General features: G+C 46.9%; 1 protein-coding gene across 2 annotated transcripts in view; it reads right to left on the minus strand.

The window, feature by feature from the left end:
- SREBF2 (sterol regulatory element binding transcription factor 2) overlaps positions 1-17,201 on the minus strand; it is a 66,438-nt gene extending 49,237 nt beyond the window's left edge. For both annotated transcript variants that reach the window (XM_066256741.1, XM_066256732.1), the window contains exon 1: positions 16,951-17,201. In XM_066256741.1, the coding sequence (XP_066112838.1) occupies positions 16,951-17,038 (88 nt within the window). In that variant the 5' untranslated portion in view covers positions 17,039-17,201. The remainder of the gene's footprint in view (positions 1-16,950) is intronic.
- Between the last annotated feature and the right edge of the window lie 4,096 nt (positions 17,202-21,297).

Here is a 21,297-nt window from a genome sequence, read left to right on the forward strand (position 1 = left end):
TTAAACAGAACCTGGCACTGGGCAGATGCTCAGTAAGTGCCATGTTCATGAATGAGCATGGACACCTCAAGCTCAGAGAGAAGGAGCGTCATCCCAGCCCTTCCTTCTAGTATTTTCCAGTTCTTCACCTGCTCCTACAAGAGGCTGAAAGTTAAGAGCAGGGGGTAAGACTCCAAGGAACCCATCCTGCATTATCCTGTTGTTTGTTTTTTGTATTTTTCTGAAGTTGGAAACAGGGAGGCAGACAGACTCCCGCATGCGCCCAACCGGGATCCACCCGGCACGCCCACCAGGGGGCGATGCTCTGTTGCGACCAGAGCCACTCTAGTGCCTGAGGCAGAGGCCATGGAGCCATCCCCAGCGCCTGGGCCAACTTTGCTCCAATGGAGCCTTGGCTGCGGGAGGGGAAGAGAGAGAGAGGAAGGAGAGAGGGAGGGGTAGAGAAGCAGATGGGCGCTTCTCCTGTGTGCCCTGGCCGGGAATTGAACCCGGGACTCCTGCACACCAGGCTGACGCTCTACCACTGAGCCAACCGGCCAGGGCCTATCCTGTTTTATAAGATGAAGTCCTCACATTTCACAATGTCAGGTAACCAAGTGTCAACAGAGTCAGGCACAAGCCTGAAACTGTCTTCCTGAGGACAGTCTCCACAGTAGAGGATCCAACCTTTTGCAGTCCTTAACTGGTTCAGGCAAGAAAATAAAAAGACCCCAACAACTCACCATCCCACCCTTCCATTCATTACCACACTCCAAAATCTCCCTAAAACTAATAATACTTGCAAAGCAGGTTTTTGAATCATGTTGCAAACACCTACCCTGCCCCTGGGTACTGTAGCCGGGCGCTGGAGGATGCTGAGTGCCAGGCATGGGACTCAGCACAGAGCAATAACTTCAAAGTATTAGTTTCCTTCCCATCTCCTGATCTCAGAGAAAACAGAGAAACCCAACCTACTGGGTGGAGTTGTAACAAGGTTGGGAACTCACAAGTGCCTCCCAAAGAAAGGGCTGTCAGAATGCAGAGAAAGGACTCATCCATCCTGGTAGGCAGTGGAAGCTGAGCCTAAAAGGATGAAGAGAGTTTTGAGAGTCAAAGAGAGAGAAACTTATTGCAGGCAAAGGAAGGTCTGAGCAAACCCACAGCACCAGGAAATGTCCTACAAGTTGCTGAACTGAAGAGAGTGAGGAACAGAGTGTAGAGGTGCAGCTGCTTACAGAGAATTTGTGAATGGCCCAGTAGTATCATACGGCATCTGACTTTGTTTCAGAGGCAAAAAGAGGCACAGCAAATGTGGCAGACGTCTGCCACTTTTGTTCTGTTGGACCATCATCCACCTCTCCACTCCCATGAGCACCCTGAGCTTCTCTTTGGAGAGTCCCCAGAGGGTGCTCTTGGTGGGAGGAAAGGCTTCCTGCATGTGGCTCTGACTGACCCATGCTCCCACCAGGAGTTTGACTCTTTTGGGAATGACCCAGGAAAGCAGGACTACAGCAAAGATCACCATGGTCCAAACCCAGTTGCCTTAGAGCTACACTCAGATGCTGAGCATCCTCCTTTGGTTGCAGCCCGTTTTCTAAGTCTGGCTCTCTAGCTTTTCTGGTCATTCCCTGTACCATCCTTCTCATAAACCAGCAATTTCCAACCTATATCACCTCAGGACACACATTAACTAATTACTAAAATGCTGTGGCACACCAAAAAAATATATTTTTTGCCAATATGACAAAGAAAATAGGTATAATTTTGATTCATTCATACTGGACAGCTATTGTTGTGTTGGCTGTTGTCATTTTTTTGACAATCTAAGGGAAAAGTGGTCAGTGTCCCTGACTAAATAGGTATAGTATGTTTTCAAAATTCTTTCCCTGGCCAAATAGCTCAGTTGATTAGAGCATCATCCTGAAGCATAGAGGTTGCCAGTTCGATGTTCCTGTCTCTCTCTCTCTTTCCTTTCCTCTAAAATCAATACAGTAAACATTAATATATATATATTTATATATTGATCTAGATCTAGATCGGGGTCCCTTTTTACACAGGGGGCCAGTTCACTGTCCCTCAGACTGTTGGAGGGCCGCCACATACAGTGCTCCTCTCACTGACCACCAATGAAAGAGGTGCCCCTTTCGGAAGTGCGGCGGGGGGTCAGATAAATGGCCTCAGGGGGCCGCATGCGGCCCGCCGGCCGTAGTTCGGGGATGCCTGATCTAGATATATATATATATATTCTGGCTATCTATCTATCTATCTATCTATCTATCGATAGATAGATTCTGGCCCTGGCCAGCTGGCTCAGTGGTAGAGCATCGGCCCAGTGTATGGATGTTCCAGGTTCGATTCCCAGCCAGGGCACACAGAAGAAGACCCATCTGCTTCTCTACCGCTCCCCCTCTTACTTGTCTCTCTCTCTCTCTTTCTAGTCTCCTCCCCTCCTGCAGCCAAGGCTTGATTAGAGCAAGTTGGCCCTGGGCACTGAAGATGGCTCTATGGACTCCACCTCAGGTGCTAAAATGGCTCCAGTTGCAAAGGAGCAAGGGCCCTAGATGGGCACAGCATCGCCCCCTCGTAGGCTTGCAGTGTGGATCCCGGCTGGGGCGCATGTGGAAATCAGTCTCTCTACCTCCCCTCCTCTCACTAATAAAAAATAAATAAAATAAAATTCTTGCAGCACACCATTTAAAAATCACTGCTGTGTACTTCTTTTCTATTTCAGCAGCCACCAGCAGTTTCTGCTGCTTATCACCAAGACTCCTGAATGACACACAATACACTGAAGCAGAAGAGGGCCTGATCCAAGCTGTGTCGGAGAAAGATAACCGTTATCAGGAGTGCAGACTGCAAATCACTCACACAGCCAGCACTGACTAATCCTTTTTAATAGGCTGTTCACTCAGTCTGGAACTTGGCTCCTCTTTCCTACCTCTCCTTTACCCTTAAGATCTCAGCTTATAAATTACTTCCTCTGGCCTGACCAGGTGGTGGTACAGTGATTAGAGCATTGAACTGGGACACAGAGGACCCAGGTTTGAAACTCAGAGGTCGTTGGCTTGAGCACAGCCTCATCCAGATTGAGTGCAAGCTCATGAGCTTGAACACAGGGTCACTGGCTTGAGCGTGGGATCATAGACATGACTCCATGGTTGCTGGCTTGAGCACAAAGGCCACTGGCTTGAAGCCCAAGGTTGCTGGCTTGAGCAAGGGGTCACTCGCTGTCAAGGCACATATGAGAACACAATCAATGAACAACTAAGGTGCCGCAACAAAGAATTGATGCTTCTCATCTCTCTCCCTTCCTGTCTGTCTGTCCCTATCTGCCTCTCTTGCTAAAAAGAGTAAAAATAAAAAATAAAGTACCTCTCTGCAAAAAGTGTTCTCTGAGTCTACCTCTCCACTAGTTACGTGCCCCTCCTGGACACTGTCCCAGATCTTCCAGATTTCGATCTTTGGGGGTGTACCCTGGGTAGGTTCCTAGAACATGCCAAATTATTCCAAATTTTGGTCCAATTTGATAAAATGAACACCCTAGTCCTTTTTCTTTCTTAAGTTCTGTTCACTCACTCATCACAATTCAGCTCAAATGCTAAAATCCTGTGAAGTTATTCCCAATTCCCTTTCTTTGTGCTACAAAAACTTGGGAGTCTGTACCTCTGTTACGGCCTCTGTTGATTTTGTTTTGTATCCAGACTGGTTTATATGACAGCTCCCTGAAAGAATCGTTTCCTTCATCTCTACACCCCAGAGTCTAGCACTGTGATTGGAATATACTGGACATCATTCAAGCTGACTTGGGTTGAACTATTTTCTTAATGAAATTAAGAAATTTAAAAACAACATCTGACAAGAGCAGGGGCTCCTTGACAGGCTTCCTGAATCAGGGCATGTCCCACCTTATTCTCACAGGGCAGGAATTAGTAGGAGACCCCATATCAGGATACCTAAGTTCAACTCCTGATGCCACTTCATTGGCATAGAAAACCTTGGGCAAATCTTTTTCTGTTTCAGTGTCTCATCTGCAAAATGGAAATAAAAATCAAGCATCAGCCTTACAACACTGTGAAGAAGACAAGTGCATCAGGACTTGTATAAAGTACAAGGCCTCACTGAACTGTTCACACCTAGGAAGAAGAAAGATCTGTCCTGTTGCTGTGGGATGGTGAGGGCCTGACACCACTTTAATAAGGCAGTTTCACGTCTGGTCCAGCTGCTGGGATTTCGTCACTGTTTCAAACCAGACCTTAAACCCAACAGACTAGTTATACAGGGTCAGCTGCGGAAGCTAGAGTATTAGGGACATTTAAACACATACTCACTAGCAATTCCAAAGGCCTCTAAGAGATATAGAAAGAGCTCCATTTCCCGGTCCTTCAATGGTTTAGGATTAGTTTCTTTTTTTTCTTCTTTGTTTTTTATTATGTGAGAGGCAGGGAGGCAGAGACATACTCCCTGACCAGGATCCACCCCGCAAGCCACCTACCAGGCCATGCTCTGAGGTCTGGGCTGCTGTTCAGTTGCTCAGCAACCGAGCTATATTAGTGTCTGAGGCGAGGCCATGGAGCCATCCTCAGTGCCCAGGGCCAACTTTGCTCAAACCATTTGAGCCATGGCTGCGGTAGGAGAGAGAGAGAGAAAGAGAGAGAGAGAGAGAGAGAGAGAGAGATGGGGGGAGGAGGGAAGCAGGTGGTCACTTCTCCTGTGTGTCCTGACTAGGAATCGAACCCTGGACTTCCATAGGCCAGACCGGTGCTCTATCACTGAGCCAATTGGCCAGGGCCAAGGATTTTTATTTTATTTTATTTTTTCTGAAGCTGGAAATAGGGAGAGACAGTCAGACAGGCTCCTGCATGCACCCGACCGGGATCCACCCGGCACGCCCACCAGGGGGCGATGCTCTGCCCATCCTGGGCGTAGCCATGTTGCGACCAGAGCCACTCTAACGCCTGAGGCAGAGGCCACAGAGCCATCCCCAGCGCCCGGGCCATCTTTGCTCCAATGGAGCCTTGGCTGTGGGAGGGGAAGAGAGAGACAGAGAGGAAGGCGCGGCGGAGGGGTGGAGAAGCAAATGGGCGCTTCTCCTGTGTGCCCTGGCCGGAATCGAACCCGGGTCCTCCGCACGCTAGGCCGACGCTCTACCGCTGAGCCAACCGGCCAGGGCCCAAGGATTATTTTTAAATTGAGTTTCGCCCAAAGAGCCTTACCTTGAGTCTCAGGCTCTGCGACTCTGCTACTCTTACAAACTCCATCATGTCAATAAAGTTTTGTAGAGGAATTCAAGTTTAAAAATTTAGCTTTAGTTATAGTTAATAGACTTAGTAATCAAAACACTTCTAGTTGCAGTCTACTTCTAGTTGTAGTCTTTTTTTAAATTTTTTTTTATTCATTTTAGAGAGGAGAGGGAGAGACAGAGAGGAGAGGGAGAGACAGAGAGAGAGAAGGGGGGGAGGAACTGGAAGCATCAACTCCCATATGTGCCTTGACCAGGCAAGCCCAGGGTTTCGAACCAGCAACCTCAGCATTTCCAGGTCGATGCTTTATCCACTGCGCCACCACAGGTCAGGCCTCTAGTTGTAGTCTTAATTGAAGAGTTTAGGGATTAATGCATGCAAAAAGTTGTTTCGGGAGGCCTGTGAGCAATTAACTATTTGTCAGAAAGAGTGCAATCAGTCAAAGAAGTGTCTGTGAAATGCCAGCCCTGGACCCTGACTCCTGAAGGCTTAAGAGCAATGAAGTCTTTTTCTTGTGAATTTCAAAACCCTTACCTACCCTTTTCTCCTCCTTACCAAAAGGCCGGCGTGAGATGAGTTGTTAAGGTGGTTTTTAGGGTACATAACTCACCACCTCCTCACATCCCAGCCATCTGAATAAAGTGCTCATAAAGATTCAACTCTGTCTGTACCTACAGGTTAGGTAGTGACAGGCAGAACGATCTTCAACTTTTCCAGTTTCTGTTTAACCCTTGAATCTTGTGGTTCAGAAATGGAACACTCTGGTTGCTCAGCAACAGAGCAATATCCCAGATGGGCAAAGCATTGCCCCGTAGGGGCTTGCTGGTTGGATCTTGGTCTGGCACATGCAGGAGTCTGTTTCTGCCTCCCCACCTCTCACTTTATTATAATAATAATAATAATAATAATAATAATAATAATAAAAAGAGCCTGACCAGGCAGTGGCGCAGTGGATAGATCGTCGGACTGGGACATGGAGGACCCAGGTTTGAATCCCTGAGGTCGCCAGCTTGAGTGCAGGCTCACCAACTTGAGCGAGGGGTCGCTAGCTTGAGCATGGGATCATAGACATAACTCCATGGTTGCTGGCTTGAGCTAAAAGGTCAATGGCTTGAAGCCAAAGGTTGCTGGCTTGAGCTCAAGGTCACTGGCTTTGCTGTAGCCCCCCCCCAACCCCCGTCAGGACACATATGGAAAGCAATCACTGAACAACTAAGGAGTGCAACAAAAAAATTGATGCTTCTCATCGCTCTCCTTTCCTGTCTGTCCCTATCTGTCCCTCTTTGACTCTGTCTCTGTACAAAAAAAAAAAAAAATGAAATAGAACACTTTACCTGTACTCTGTTACTGCTCCTTTGTGTCCCATCCACACCTATAAAAGCCCTTTCAAAGGGAAAATATAAATATCCCAAAACTGTATTCTAAAAACAGGTCCCTTGGTCCTAAGAGTCAACTTGCAAACTGAAGTTCCTCATTCATTCTCAGATACAGTCAAAAGAAGTGTGAGTTCCTGCCCTCTTCCTTTCTGTGAATTAGCTCACTGAAGTCTTGTAGCACCTATGACAGTGATGGGCAATCTTTTGAGCTTGGTGTGTCAAAATTCACCAAAAAACTGAGCATAACTCGGGTGGTGTGTCACTTTGAGAAAAAAACTATAATTTCGCAATATTTATAGTTTAAATAACAAAATTGTATAATTGTAATATATAACTGTATTTAATAAACCAAAAACTAATTATTTAGCTTACCCGCTTAGTGACTTCTTTGTTCATCTGTCAGTCCGTTTCTTTTGTTGGTCTTGATATTATTTAACTTGTGTGGGGTACCCTGAACTAAGATAGGTGAGGGGGAGGAAGAATTCTTTAACTAACCTGCCTATTAGTGACTTTTTTGTTGCTGAATTTCATTGGCTAAATCGTCAATTGAAGGTTGGTATTTTGTACACTTCAAGCTCAAGCAAGTGCTACTAACTTCATCTGTCAATGTTTCTTTTGTTGGTTTTGATATTATTTAACGCTGAGAAAATAAGGTCTCACAAAAGTACGTAGAGGGGGAAAAATGTGAGTAAAGTCATTGATATATTTTTCAGGGCGCTAAAAGTCTGGTAATTGGTTCCAGACACTCCAAATTTCCTGTTCGTAGTGGCACTCCTCTTGATTCTCCAAGTGGCACCTTTCCAGATTCTCAAGCTTTGACCTCAAGTCGACAAACACCTGAGCTCAGATGCTATCTTGAAATTCTGCAAGTTGCATCTTATGTAAATTAAGATGGCTGCTGCTATTTCTAATGGTGGAAACGGCACCCATAGGACAGGCCCTTGCCTCTCCCAGCCTCCCCCTCACTTATCTCAGTAATGATGGTCAATTAGAAATCCACGACACCCCAGAACAGTAGATTGGATGATGGTTGCTGTGGTTATGTGGTTACTGGTAACGGCGATCACAGGATCCCCAGAGATGTTTCCCCCGGGGCATTCCGCTGCTCCCTGCTCTGCTGGCTGGAAGTGAGGTCAAAGATCCCCTAACGGCCTAACTGGAAGTCCCAGAACTAGACGCTCTGTGCCAGAGTTCTGCTGTTTTGGCCTACAGACCTCCAGCACAGAGTGTCTACACTACAGCAAATGTTTTATCCTCGGCTACTGCACCTCGGCATGCGGCACCATACTTCTCTGGTATGTGGCTGCGTGTCATCAGAAATGGCTAGGCATGTCAGTGCTGACACACGTGTCACTGGTTCGCCATCACGGATCTACAATGTAGGCATCCTCAAACCCCACCATACAGTGGAAACTGAGGCTCAGAGAACTGCTTATAAGACCCAGGAGAAGTCACTTAAGTGCTGGTACAGAGCAGACTCTTCCAGGTCTCTAGCCTCAGACACCACACACACCACCTTGTGTTTACAACTTAGAATCCGGCTTACACCAGACAGGACTGTGGCAAGGTGTTTTGCAGTTTGACAGGAAAAGTACATGGGTTTTGCAGTTTGACAGGTCTGGACTGAGGTCACCATTCTCTATCACTTACTAGTTGTGTGACCTGGGCCTCAGTTACTTCATCTGTAGTGTACCATCAAATTGGAGAAAGGATTACAAGTAAAACATATGAGACCACGTAAGTAAAGGGCTGTATATACACTGTGAGGGTGGGGACCTTGCTTTCCCTACAGAGCCCAGCACAAAACAGACCTGTGAGGGTCTGAACTGTGGGTCTGAGGAGACATGGTGCTGGGCATGTGATGGGTACTGACTGCACTGTGATTTCAAAACCTGATAAAGGATGGAAAAATAGAAGTGACTACAGAGACAGTCAATAATTAAAAAAAATAAGTCACCTAGAGAACGCCGATGCATCTCAGGATAAAGAACAGTACGTCTGCACAGGATCCATATAAAATGGTCCCATATTCATTATCAAATATATAAATAGAGCAATTCCAATGCCATTTATCCTGTTCTTACACCTGAACAGACATCAAATGATAAATTTATATAACTATTTGCCACAAAAATTTTTTTCATAGTAAATCTGGAAACACCCTCAAAAGTCCACCATTCAGGAACCGGCTGTACCACAGTACAGCCATATAATGGGAAACCATGCAGCAGTGAAAAGAACTGGAGAGGTCTCTAAGATACATTATTAAGTGAAAAAGGGGGCAAGGTGTAGAAGAACAAAAGAACAAACCTTAGAGAATGTTACATATATGTGTAAAAAAGAGGGGGGACAAAAATAAAAAATTCATACTTGCTTTTGCAGGAGGTAAAAGAAACTAAAATAATTAATTCCTTGTGAGGAAGTGGGGGCTGTGAGCCCTAAACAGATGCTGAATAGGACTGGTAGCAAGACTTTTCCCAAGTACTCTCTAATATTTTTTATTTTGCTATATTAGTATACTACATTTTCAAAATATTTTAAATATTTTTCAAATCTTAAGTCCCAATCAACACAGTAATATAGCACTGGAAAGGTTTTAAAAAAGGGCCGCAGCTGGCAGTGTGAAAGAACAGTAGCCCAGTTCTCATCTTGAAGAGTCCACTGTGGGAAATAAACACCAATGAAGTAACTCCAAGGTGAGTTGCTCACTTGTGTTTGGAGCAGTCCCTATGCTGGTGAAAAATTCCAAATGACGCACATGTCTCCCAGGGACATGGATACACAAGTATTCACTTTTCAGATGAATCACGTTGGATTGATTATATGGCTATTATACCTCAACTATTTCAACACATAGCAACTTGTAAGTGAAAACGTAACAATCTGTGTGCACATTCATAAAGTTCAGACAGAACCCAGAAGGATATAATTTGACATTCAAATATTATTTAAATAAAGTTGTTTAAGAACCTCCTTATAATACTGAGGAGAGAAAAGCCCTTGTTGAGTGAGAAGTAAAAATGTATTTTTTTAAAAATGCCAAGACATGAACTGAGTATCAGAAAGACAGAAAAACCTGTTCAGTGAGAGGCAGGCAGCACTGAAGAACATTAGGCCAAAGGCCTGGGTGTGAATGTGCAGAATGTTTGTCAAGGGCGAGGCCAGACTGACCCAGGAAGGAGGAAAAACCTAAGGAGACTGGTTTGGTGGTTTGAGCAACTCCAGGAAACGTGTCCCAGGAAATGGACCTAGGTGAGTTCAGGAGCTAAAAATGGGTGGAAAATAAATAAGCTGTGAGCAATAGCAATATGCATTCAAGTGTCAAAATAAAGCTGTCTTAAAGTTATACACAGGGTAAAAAGTAGATCTGTGCTACTTCTCCAAAGTATGACTCACTGGAAAAATGGGAATTCAATTTCTACCCTTTTCCTCACCTCCGCCTCCCAGTGGTGTTCTGACCACACCCTTCCCAACTCACCCCTGGCTCACTGGGTTGGCCACTCCAACCTTCCCAGTGATGTGGACACCCAGGCTGGAGCCTATGCAACACCCTGAACTTCAAGTGCTTTCCTTTCCTCATTAGACATCCCTTTACAGAAAGCCTCAGTGCCAGGTACTGTCTGGGGAATGCCAAAGATGATACTGACTGCAGAGAGAAGCCAGCAGAGATCCAACACAGTGCCACCAAAAGGCTCAGGGACTGGAAGTTCCTCACAAGATGGGGTGCGGGGTAGGCTACCTACCAGCAGAAGGACTGTATGAATGCAAGTATCTGATACAGGGGGCACTCCAGAGCCCATCCAGTAGGGACAGTGACTGACAGCTCAGTTACATCAGTGTACATCTACATGGAGTTCAGAGCACCAAGATAAGATCCTACAAGCTTCTAGAGGAGAAAACAGATCACACACAAAGGATCAGGAATCAAAATGGTATCATATTTCTTTTCTTTTTTTTTTTTTGAAGCAAGCAAGAGAGAGAGACAGACAGGAAGGAAGAGAGATAAGAAGCATCAATTCTTCATTACGGCACCTCAGTTGTTCATTGATTGCTTTCTCCTATGTGTCTTGACAGGGGGGAGGGGGACCTCTAGCAGAGCAAGTGACACCTTCCTCAAGCCAGAGACCTTGGACTCAACCCAGTGACCATGAGGTCATGTCTATCATCCCACACTCAAGCCGGTGCCAGCGCTCAAGCTGAATGAGCCCATGCTCAAGCGGGTGACCTCACAGTATTGAACCTGGGTCCTCAGCATCCCAGGCCAATGCTCTATCCACTGTGCCACTGCCTGGTCAGGCGGTATCATATTTCTTAACTACTAGAAGATAGAAAATAATTAGGCAATACTTTAAAAATTCTAATATAAGCCTGACCAGGTGGTGGCGCAGTGGATAGAGCACTGGACTGGGATGCAGAGGACCCAGGTTCGAGACCCCGAGGTCGCCAGTTTGAGCGCAACCTTGAGCAAAAAGCTCGCCAGTCTGGACCCAAGGTCACTGGCTCGAGCAAGGGGTTACTCGGTCTGCTGAAGGCCCGCAGTCAAGGCACATATGAGAAAGCAATCAATGAACAACTAAGGTGTCGCAAGGAAAAACTGATGATTGATGCTTCTCCTCTCTCCGTTCCTGTCTGTCTATCCCTATCTATCCCTTTCTGACTCTCTCTCTGTCCCTGAAAAAAAAGATTCTAATATAAAATTATGTCCAACTTTAACATTCTAAACTCAGCCAAACTATCAAATTTAAATCAGTATAGAAAGAAGGTATTTTTAAGACAGGTGAGGTCCCCCCCAAACTTTACCTCCAATGACTCTTTCCGGAAGCTACTAGAGGATGCATTCCATCAAAACAAGGGAGTGAATAAACAAGAACTAGGGAACAGGGGCTTCCATATTGCCCCTAGGGAGATGGGTAAGGGTAGCTCAGATAAGTAAGTGCAGGACAGCAGACCTGCACAACCATCAGATAGGGCAACAAGGAGGGTTCCAGGAGGAACATCAACAAGAGGGATAAAAAGGAATTGATCTTTTGACAGTTTGTCATAAGATTTAAGGCTGAATTGGTTAAAGGAATACGGGAAGTAATCAAGTGAATAAATGGGACTATTATAAGCCCTAGGAAAATACAAACAGCAACAAAAACTGTACACAAATGTTCAAAGCAGCTCCATTTACAATAACCAAAAAGTAGAAACCTAAATGTCTATCAGGTGATGAATGGATAAACAAAACATGGTGTATCCATACAAGGAAACACGATGTAGCAACTCAATGGACATGAACAACATTAAGCCACATACTAAGTAACTAAATTTGTATGAAATGTCCAGAATAGGCAAACCTATGAAGGTAGTAAGTAGATCACCTTGCTGAAATATCTTTAACCTTCTCTGAAGAGAACAACTGCCTCTACTGGTTCATCATTTACTCATTCCTGACTCCTTTCTGGTTTGTCTAGCCTTGGACTCCCTCATCTACGGTCAAAGGTCGACCTTCTAACTGCCAGATCCCATAACTTCTTTCATGGTCTTGCCATCCTTGCTATCCTTTGCAGCACTGTCTCCATCATCCAGTAATCACTCCTCAAAAAGCTCACCTCCCATCTGTTATGGCACTTCCCTCACCTGATCTGACCTCCTGGTTCTATCTTCTCCCACCTCTACATTCAACTCATCAACAGTGACTCCATCTCCATCCCCAGTTTTGACCTTCTCCTGAGTATCTGCCTCCTATTTCCTAGTGGATGATACCCCAAGGACTTCAATTTCAGCCCGCTTAAGACAAATTTTCATATTCCCAAACCAGCTCTTCCTAAAGCAGCGGTTCTCAACCTGTGGGTCACGACATTATACAATACATTTTAAAATAAAATATGTATTTTCTGATGGCTTTAGGCGACCCCTGTGTTTTGGTCGTTCGACTCCCGCCGGGGTCGCGACCCACAGGTTGAGAACCGCTGTCCTAAAGGCTTCTGAACTCTCCTAAAACCCCAGGATCAAAGCCTTGATGGGAATCTTAGAATTCCACCTATGCTCTGACTGCAGTACCAAGCCTTCAGAGGTGATGTCCTGTCACATCCAGCAACTGGCACTTCCTATCCAAGTCCCATCACCCTCTTAGTATTGTCTCACACCAAGATGGCTACAGCTCCCTTCTAATTGGTTTCTCTGACTCCAATCTTCCTTGCCCATCACCACAGTTGAATTTCCTTAAAATCCATGATTAATGTGCATCACCCTACTTGAAAACCCTCCCTACATTCCACAAATCATTTGCATCTGATATTAAGATCTCCACAATTTGGGCCTGACCTGTGGTGGCGCAGTGGATAAAGTGTCAACCTGGCAATGCTGAGGTTGCCAGTTCGAAACCCTGGGCTTGCCTGTTCAAGGTACATATAGGAGTTGATGCTTCCAGCTCCTCCCCACCTTCTCTCTCTGTCTCTCTCTCCTCTCTCTCTCCCTCTCTGTCTCTCTTTCCCTTTCTCTCTCTCTAAAATGAATAAATAAAAAAAAAAAAATTAAAAAAAAAAAGAAAAAGAAAAAAGAAAACCTTTAAGATCTCCACAATTTGGCTCCAACTCACCTTTCAGAACTTATCTTCTACTGTTTTCTTAAATACACCATATATTCCAAGAGCTCACTTGTGCTTTACTTTTTAGTCATTCTCCTTCTACATGCTTGTCATGCTGCTTCTGCAACCCATCCTTCTGGGTCCAGCAAACAAACAACAACAAAAAACCCCACCTCTACCACTGTACCTTTCCTGATCCCAGAAGAAGATCCTGTTTTTGCCTTTCCAGACCTGACATCATAATGTATGAGGCCCTAACTCATAACACAGACACCTACCACAAAAGATAGTGCTCTAGATATCCTATTGTAAGAGGCCTGGTGGCCTGTGACAACAGAGCATTCTGCAGTGCAACAAAGCCCTGGAGATCAACTAACACACATACTTTGTTGAGCTAACATTTAAAAATCTGGATATTTCACATAAGAATCCAGACTTGGGCATCTCTTGAAAAAGAGATGCTGATCCTTCTGAAAGGCCTCCTTTGCCTACTCAGTCTAAATTTGCCTTCCAGTCACTCTCTGCCACATGGACCCATTTTATTTTCACTGAGCAATGCCAATGGTGTCATTTACTTTATTTTTTATTTATTTATTTTTTTTTTACAGAGACAGAGTCAAAGAGAAGGATAGATAGGAACAGACAGACTGGAACGGAGAGAGATGAGAAGCATCAATCATCAGTTTTTGTTGCGACACCTTAGCTGTTCATTGATTGCTTTCTCATATGTGCCTTGACCGTGGAGCTACAGCAGACCGAGTAACCCCTTGCTCAAGCCAGCGACCTTGGGTCCAAGCTGGTGAGCTTTTGCTCAAACCAGATAAGTCCACGCTCAAGCTGGTGACCTCGGGGGTCTCGAACCTGGGTCCTCCGCATCCCAGTCCAATGCTCTATCCACTGCGCCACCGCCTAGTCAGGCTACTTTATTCTTTTTTTTTTTTTTTAATTTGTTTATTCATTTTTTTAGAGAGGAGAGAGACAGAGAGAGAGAGCAAGGAAAGAGAGACAAAGAGAGAGAAGGGGGGAGGAGCTGGAAGCATCAACTCCCATATGTGCCTTGACCAGGCAAGCACAGGGTTTCGAACCGGTGACCTCAGCATTTCCAGGTCAATGCTTTATCCACTGCGCCACCACAGGTCAGGCCCAGGCTACTTTATTCTTTAAGCTTCTTTCCTCCCTCAAAAACTGGAAATTTCCTGGAAGAGAAGAGACCTTGTATGTCTTATTCAAAGCTATTCTCAGCAGTTTGTCCACCATGTAGGGTACTTAGAAGCCACTCAAAAGATGTGCTTAATGAGTAAATGGATATGGCCTCCTTGGGCCCACACCTTTGTGGACTGCAGCAGGGCCAACTGATGATGCCAAATGAAGGATTCTGCCTACCTGTCCCCTCCTCCTAGAGGCAGATATGAGCTCTTTAGGTTGCAAGTATCCCCTTTCCCCCACCACACACATATAACAGTATATGTATTCATACCCAGAGTCTTTCCTTCCTCATCTGACTCTCTCCTAAAAGCATCTGGGCTGGCTATCCCTGATCTAACCCAACCTCAAGGACTATGTCTAGTACAACTTAGAATCCTGTCCAGCCTAAGGGCCTGGGCTCATTCAGACAGTCCACAAATATTTAGTTCTAGGAACAAGAAATACAACATAAACAAAAGAAAGGCCTTTGCCCTCGTGGTGCTGACATTCTTTAGGCAGAACAGATGGATGAGTAACTATTCAGTGATATTTGTATCTGCAGACCACTGGCCTTCAGTTTGCTCAACCTTTCTTGTCCTTCAAGGCCCAGGTGAAGGGCCACCTCCTTGGTGTAGTCTTCCTGGTAAGCCAGCCTTCATCAAGCTCCATTAGTGGCAATTTTCACTTAATGATCGTGAAATTGTGAGCTGTTCTATACTCAGCACTACAGTTTTACTGTCATTCATCTCAAGCTCCATGAGATCATAACACTGTCTTTCCTAACTCTCACATTCCCTACAGCTCAGAAACTACAGCTGGCATTTATTTGAATACTTGTTGACCAATTAAACACAGGGAGCCCCTTTTCCCCAAATCTGGTATGGGGATCTATGAAGCCACTGAACCTTTCCAGAATGTGCAAATACTCAGAAATCTATGGGGATAAAATTAATACTTAACTGCTAGGTCATTTAACACATTACAAATTAAGCCAAGTAGGGTTCAATTATAAAATGGGAATGCAAAATGGACAAGAATTTCTTTGTGTATGACTCCGGGTAGGTAGCTTCAGACATTCTTCTTACTGGCTGTGTGACTGTGGGTAAATTAATAAACTGCCTTGGCCCTCAGTTTCAGGATCTATGAGAGGGGATGAAAGTAGCAGAATGGTAGTCTACACCTAAGAATTGAGAACATTAAAGTATATGGGTACTTAACAGAGTGCCTGGCATGGAAGTGCTCAAAACATGTTAGCTGCCCTTGTTAAGTTCCAAAAACTACCCTTTCCCATTTGTTAATACATCTGTCTCAGGAGCACTTAGTGGGAAAGACTGTCCCAGAAAGCAAGGACAGGCCAAGTGGTAAAATGTTCTAGAAAGCAAAACGGGGAACTGATCCCTTCCAATTAGCTGCTGCTACTTAACTCTTCCCAATCTGCTGCCTCGGTTTCTTCACCTGTACTATGGCAATGGAGCCATCATACCTGCCTGCAAGGCTGTACAGAAATCCTAATGTGAAGGCACTTTGCAAAGTCAAGAGCACAATGCAGCTGAATTATTGTTTAAAAGCATGGGTTCTGGACAACCTAAGTTGAGTGACCTTAGGCAAGTTAACATCTCCCTCACGGGATTGTAGTGAGGAATAAGAGAAATCACTTAAGGTATTTGGGACCTAGAACATCAGAAGAGCCAAACTATTAAAATTTATCATTGAAATTGTCACCCCCAAGAGCCTGATGTAGGGACACCAACATTAGCCCAGAAATTGGGCTCTGTAATCAAATGGGTGACCTTGGGCAGGTTGCTAATCCTCTCCAAACTTTGGGTTCCCGTGGTAACAAAATGAGAGCATTGCAAGAGAGGATCCCTGGGCTCCTACCAGCTCTTCCACTCCGCTGTTAAGACCGCTGGAACAAAGGCTACCTGCTCCCCAGCCTGTCCCGGAGGGGCCACAACTTAAAATTACTGCCGCTCAACTCCCTTTACAGCGCGACAGCAGGAGCGCACGTGTCTCCATTCTAGAGATGCATCCATAGTCCGTCGCCACCTCTCGCTTCATCAGCAACTTGCTTGCAGCCATGAGCTGCCCAAAGTTTCCTGAGCGCCAGAGAACCTGCCGTGTGTCTATCCCAGAAGACCAGGGCTGGGTGTACGGAGCCCGGGGTCCCAGTCGCGGGGATCCCAAGACTGCTCCCTCGGCGGGGCGGGGAATGACAGGTGCGTCGCCGGGCCGCGGGCGACGACAGTGTGGGATATGGGGTGACGCGTGTAGGTGCGCGAAGAAGGCGGCGGCCGCGCGCGCTCTCCTCAGATCGCTCCCGCCCGGCCGCCGCGACGCCCCTGGCTCCGCGCTGCCGGCCTCACGACCCTCGCTCCGCTTAAAGACACACGACGCCGGGGAGCGGATCCCACGGCCTGTTGGAGCAGCCCGTCCGGGTTCAAACCCGCAGGACCCGGAAAGCCTGGGGAGCTCCAGGACGACCGCATGTGCCGGTTCTACCCGCGCGAGCCAGGGCTTGGGGCGAGGGGCGCAAGCGCACCCGCGCGCGCCGTCGTAACCCCTTCCTCCCCGCACGCCCACTCACCCACCCACTACTCACCGTCGATATCCCCCAGGGTCAGCTCGTCGCCCAGCTCCGTAAGCGTCTCCATGGTCTCCAGACCGCCCAACTCGCCGCTCTCGTCCATCGCTCGGCTCTCGGCGCAGAGGCCACCCTCCCGGCTCGTTCAGGGAGATGCGGGGGCGGTGCCGCCGCCACCACCCATGACACCCGACAGCCCCCACCCGGTACCGCCTCACCGGCCGGTGCCACCCTCCGCCATGTTTGCGCCGCGCGGGAGGGGCGGGGCGGGACTTCCCCGCCCCAATCCGCGCCCTCTGCGGCCCCGCCCCCAGGCCGCGCGCACCCCTGTTTGTTGTCAATGGGACCAGGCTGGTAGTGGCCAATCGACGCGCTAAGCGGCGCGTGGGGTGATGGCGCGTCAGCGATCAGCAGCTCAGATTTGCATAGCGAGACCACACCCCTCGAGGTCTCGTAGCTACTGCAAAGAGAAGCCTCTCGGTCCTCAGCCCAACCTCCTTCCCTTAGTTTAAAGAAGCCGCTTTCTTTTCCGTTGGGTCTGCTCCACAAGCAATTCCATTCACCAGCCGGAAATTGAAGAGTTAACAAGCTCCACCCGGACCGCTGGTCGCCCCGCCGAGCAAGCTGTGAGCACATTATGTCATCTTCCCAGCTGCCGCCCCCACCACCACCCGGCTGGAGAGCTGGTGGAAACAAACTTGGGCCCCGAAGGAGCCCGGTGACCCTTCAAATTGCATTCTTCCCACGCCACTTAAAAAGGCGGAAACGGAGGCTCGACATGGACTACGAATTGTGTACTTGTATTGATATAAGCGTGGAACGTATTGGCAACCTCTGCACCTTCGCATCTGCCGTAACCATACGGTTATTCCCGGGTTCTTAATTCGGGTACCTCAGAACCGCCTGGAGACCTTTAAATCAATGCCAGTGCCTAGGGCCACCACTATCCACGTGAGGCGAGGCCCAGGATGAGCATTTTGACAGTTTCGCAGGTATTCTGACACACAGCCACCAGTATATCACCACTCTTTCAAGAATCCCACATCCTGCAGCTGGTCATGATATAAACAAATGTGCAAACTTCTAGGAACTTATCCTAAGGAATAAAAATACGTGTGCTCAAAGTACACAAGAATATCCATAGACTTTCATCCCAAAGTCCTCTGTAACTGGAAAAGTATACAGCCCAAGGGACTGGATGAATGAATTACATCCACATAATAAAATACTATGGCATCATTAACCATTACATAGATAAATATGTAACAATCGACTTTTGCACTATATTGTTTATATTCCCTGAGTGTGAGAGGCAGCTGTTGCTCAGTGGTCAAGACTTATGAGCACACAGGCTGTGTGGACGCATACATATGGATCCACTTACGCAGTGTGACCTTGGGCAGTTTAACTGTCCTAAGCCTTAGTTTTGTCATCTCTAAAATAGGAATAGTGCCCCCTCACAGTTGTAAGGAATAAATGAGATCATCTGCACATTCATTAGATAATATTGAACACCTCTATGCCAGGCAAAAAATAGTTCCTGCCCTCTGAGAGCTTCCAGTCTAGTGAATAAAACAAACATTAAAAAAAACATAAAAAAGGCCCTGGCTGGTTGGCTCAGCGGTAGAGCGTCGGCCTGGCGTGCGGGGGACCCGGGTTCGATTCCCGGCCAGGGCACATAGGAGAAGCGCCCATTTGCTTCTCCACCACCCCCCTTCCTCTCTGTCTCTCTCTTCCCCTCCCGCAGCCAAGGCTCCATTGGAGCAAAGATGGCCCGGGCGCTGGGGATGGCTCCTTGGCCTCTGCCCAAGGTGCTAGAGTGGCTCTAGTCGCGGCAGAGTGACTCCCCGGAGGGGCAGAGCATCGCCCCCTGGTGGGCAGAGCATCGCCCCTGGTGGGTGAGCCAGTGGATCCCGGTCGAGCGCATGCGGGAGTCTGTCTATGACTGTCTCTCCCCGTTTCCAGCTTCAGAAAAAATACAAAAAAAAAAAAAAAAAAAAACATAAAAATAACAGATAATAGTACAAGTGATCAAGGGAAAGTAACAGCTGTTACAAAGGACCTGACCTGGGATATCAGGAAAGGCCTGATATTTTAAGATAAAACCTAAAATTATGAGAGACCTGTGTGTGGTGCAGCTAGGGTAACAGACAACATGGACAAAGGCCCTGAGACAGCAAAAGCTGCTGCCAGGCAGAACTTGGCATATGGCCTGGCATATAGTAACTGCCCACACAAGGTAGCTATTGTAATTGATAAAAGAGGAATCTATGCACTCACATGAAAGTAAAAAAAAAGGGGCCTGACCTGTGGTGGCGTAGTGGATGAAGCGTTGACCTGGAAATGCTGAGGTCGCCGGTTCGAAACCCTGGGCTTGCCTGGTCAGGGCACATATGGGAGTTGATGCTTCCTGCTTCTCCCTCCCTTCTCTCTCTTTCCCTCTCTCTCTCCTTTCTAGAATGAATAAATAAATAAATAATTAAAAAAAAAAAAAAAAAAAGGGAAGAGGAAGGCCCAACAGCTGTCAGTTATGGTTTTGGGGAATAGGAGGTTTAGGTTGAATTTTCCTTTCAGTATACTTTTTATAATGAAATTGTATAACATAGCCTTATTTTAGGAAAAAAGATTGTTTACATGGTGGAGAGTTGGGTGTTGACTACATCAGTCTCACCCTGAAACAGTAAAATCAAACCCTGTTACCCTGCTCTGGACCAGGTATTAAGCTGGACAGTGGGACCCTCAACTGCGCCTCAGTGGCTCTCACAGAGCTCTCCACACTGGGGGGGTGACCATCTGCTGGCCTACCCTATGACTCACTTTAGTCCAGTGCCCACCCATTCCTGTTTTAGTAATCCTCACAGAAGGCTGCAGGAGCACCAAGTCAGGCAGCAGGCACAGCTGTTCCCATGGATCCCAGTTGGACCTATGGAAAGGCCCTGCTTCCTAGCAAAGTAGCCTGAGGGGGCACACATGAGGGCTTGGTGAAAACTGCGGAAAAAAGGTAGTGGCACTGGATCCAGACTCCGCAAAACAGTGGCATTCTCCCTCTGGTCCGGGATCTCACCTAACTGAACAGCCCTTCTGGTAGGCACCTTGTTTTGCCCAGAACTGGCTCTCAGGGGTGGAGCAGCTTCAACAAGTCACTCCTCAGGACCTGGGTTTTTCATCTGAAAAGGAACTGGACTAGATGACCATTATGTCCAGATACCCACAACAAACTGGGCACTTCCTAAAGGTCACAGAAGAGAACTCTGCATGTTTTTTCATTTACCTTTTTTTTTTTTTTTTTTTTTTTTTGACAGAGATAAAGAGAGGGACAGATACAGAGACAGACCAGAAGGGAGAAAAGCATCAATTCTTTGTTGCGGCACCTTAGTTGTTCATTGACTGCTTTCTCATATGTGCCTTGACGAGGGAACTACAGCACAGTGAGTGACCCCTTGCTCAAGCCAGTGACCTTGGGCTCAAGCCAGCGACCCTGCGCTCAGGCTGGTGAGCGCATGCGCAAGCCGGATAAGCCTGTGCTTAAGCCAGCGACCTCAGGGTTTCGAACCTGGGTCCTTCGCCTCCTAGTCCAATGCTCTATCTGCTGCATCACTGCCTGGTCAGGCTCATGTACTACTTTTGATGCCTCCTCTTTTAGGTTTCTGCTCTCAGTGCCTCTCCCCAATCTTTCAGGATTCAGTTTGATCTTTTCCTCCAGGATCAAGCAAGAGCATGTACCCCATGGTTTGACAAAGTGAAGTTTTAGGGTGGGAAATAACATTTGGTTATTATTTCTTTTTGAGAGCAAGAGAGAAGGGAAAGATGAGAAGCATCAACTCATAGATGCGTCACTTTAGTTGTTCATTCCCATATGTGCCTTGGCAGGAGGAAGGGCAGGGAGACCTCCAGCTGAGACAGTGACCCCTTGCTAAAGCCAACAACCATGGGATCATGTTGCTGATCCCAGTGGGTGACTTCGCATTCAAGCCAGTGACTTCGGGGTGTTGAACCTAGGGTGATGGTGAACCTTTTTATAAAAACCGCCCAATGCCTGACCAGGCAGTGGCGCAGTGGATAGAGCGTCGGACTGGGATGTGGAGGACCCAGGTTTGAGACCCCGAGGTCGCCAGCTTAAGCATGGGCTCATCTGGTTTGAGCAAAGCTCACCAGCTTGGACCCAAGGTTGCTGGCTCAAGCAAGGGGTTACTCGGTCTGCTGTAGCCCCACAGTCAAGGCACATATGAGAAAGCAATCAATGAACAACTAAAGTGCCACAATGAAAAACTGATGATTGATGCTTCTCATCTCTCTCCATTCCTGTCTGTCTATCCCTCTCTCTGACTCTCTGTCTCTGTAAAAAACAAAAAAACAACAAAAAAA

This window comes from Saccopteryx bilineata, chromosome 1 (assembly GCF_036850765.1).
Source record: "Saccopteryx bilineata isolate mSacBil1 chromosome 1, mSacBil1_pri_phased_curated, whole genome shotgun sequence".
In the NCBI taxonomy this organism is placed as follows: Eukaryota; Metazoa; Chordata; class Mammalia; order Chiroptera; family Emballonuridae; genus Saccopteryx; species Saccopteryx bilineata.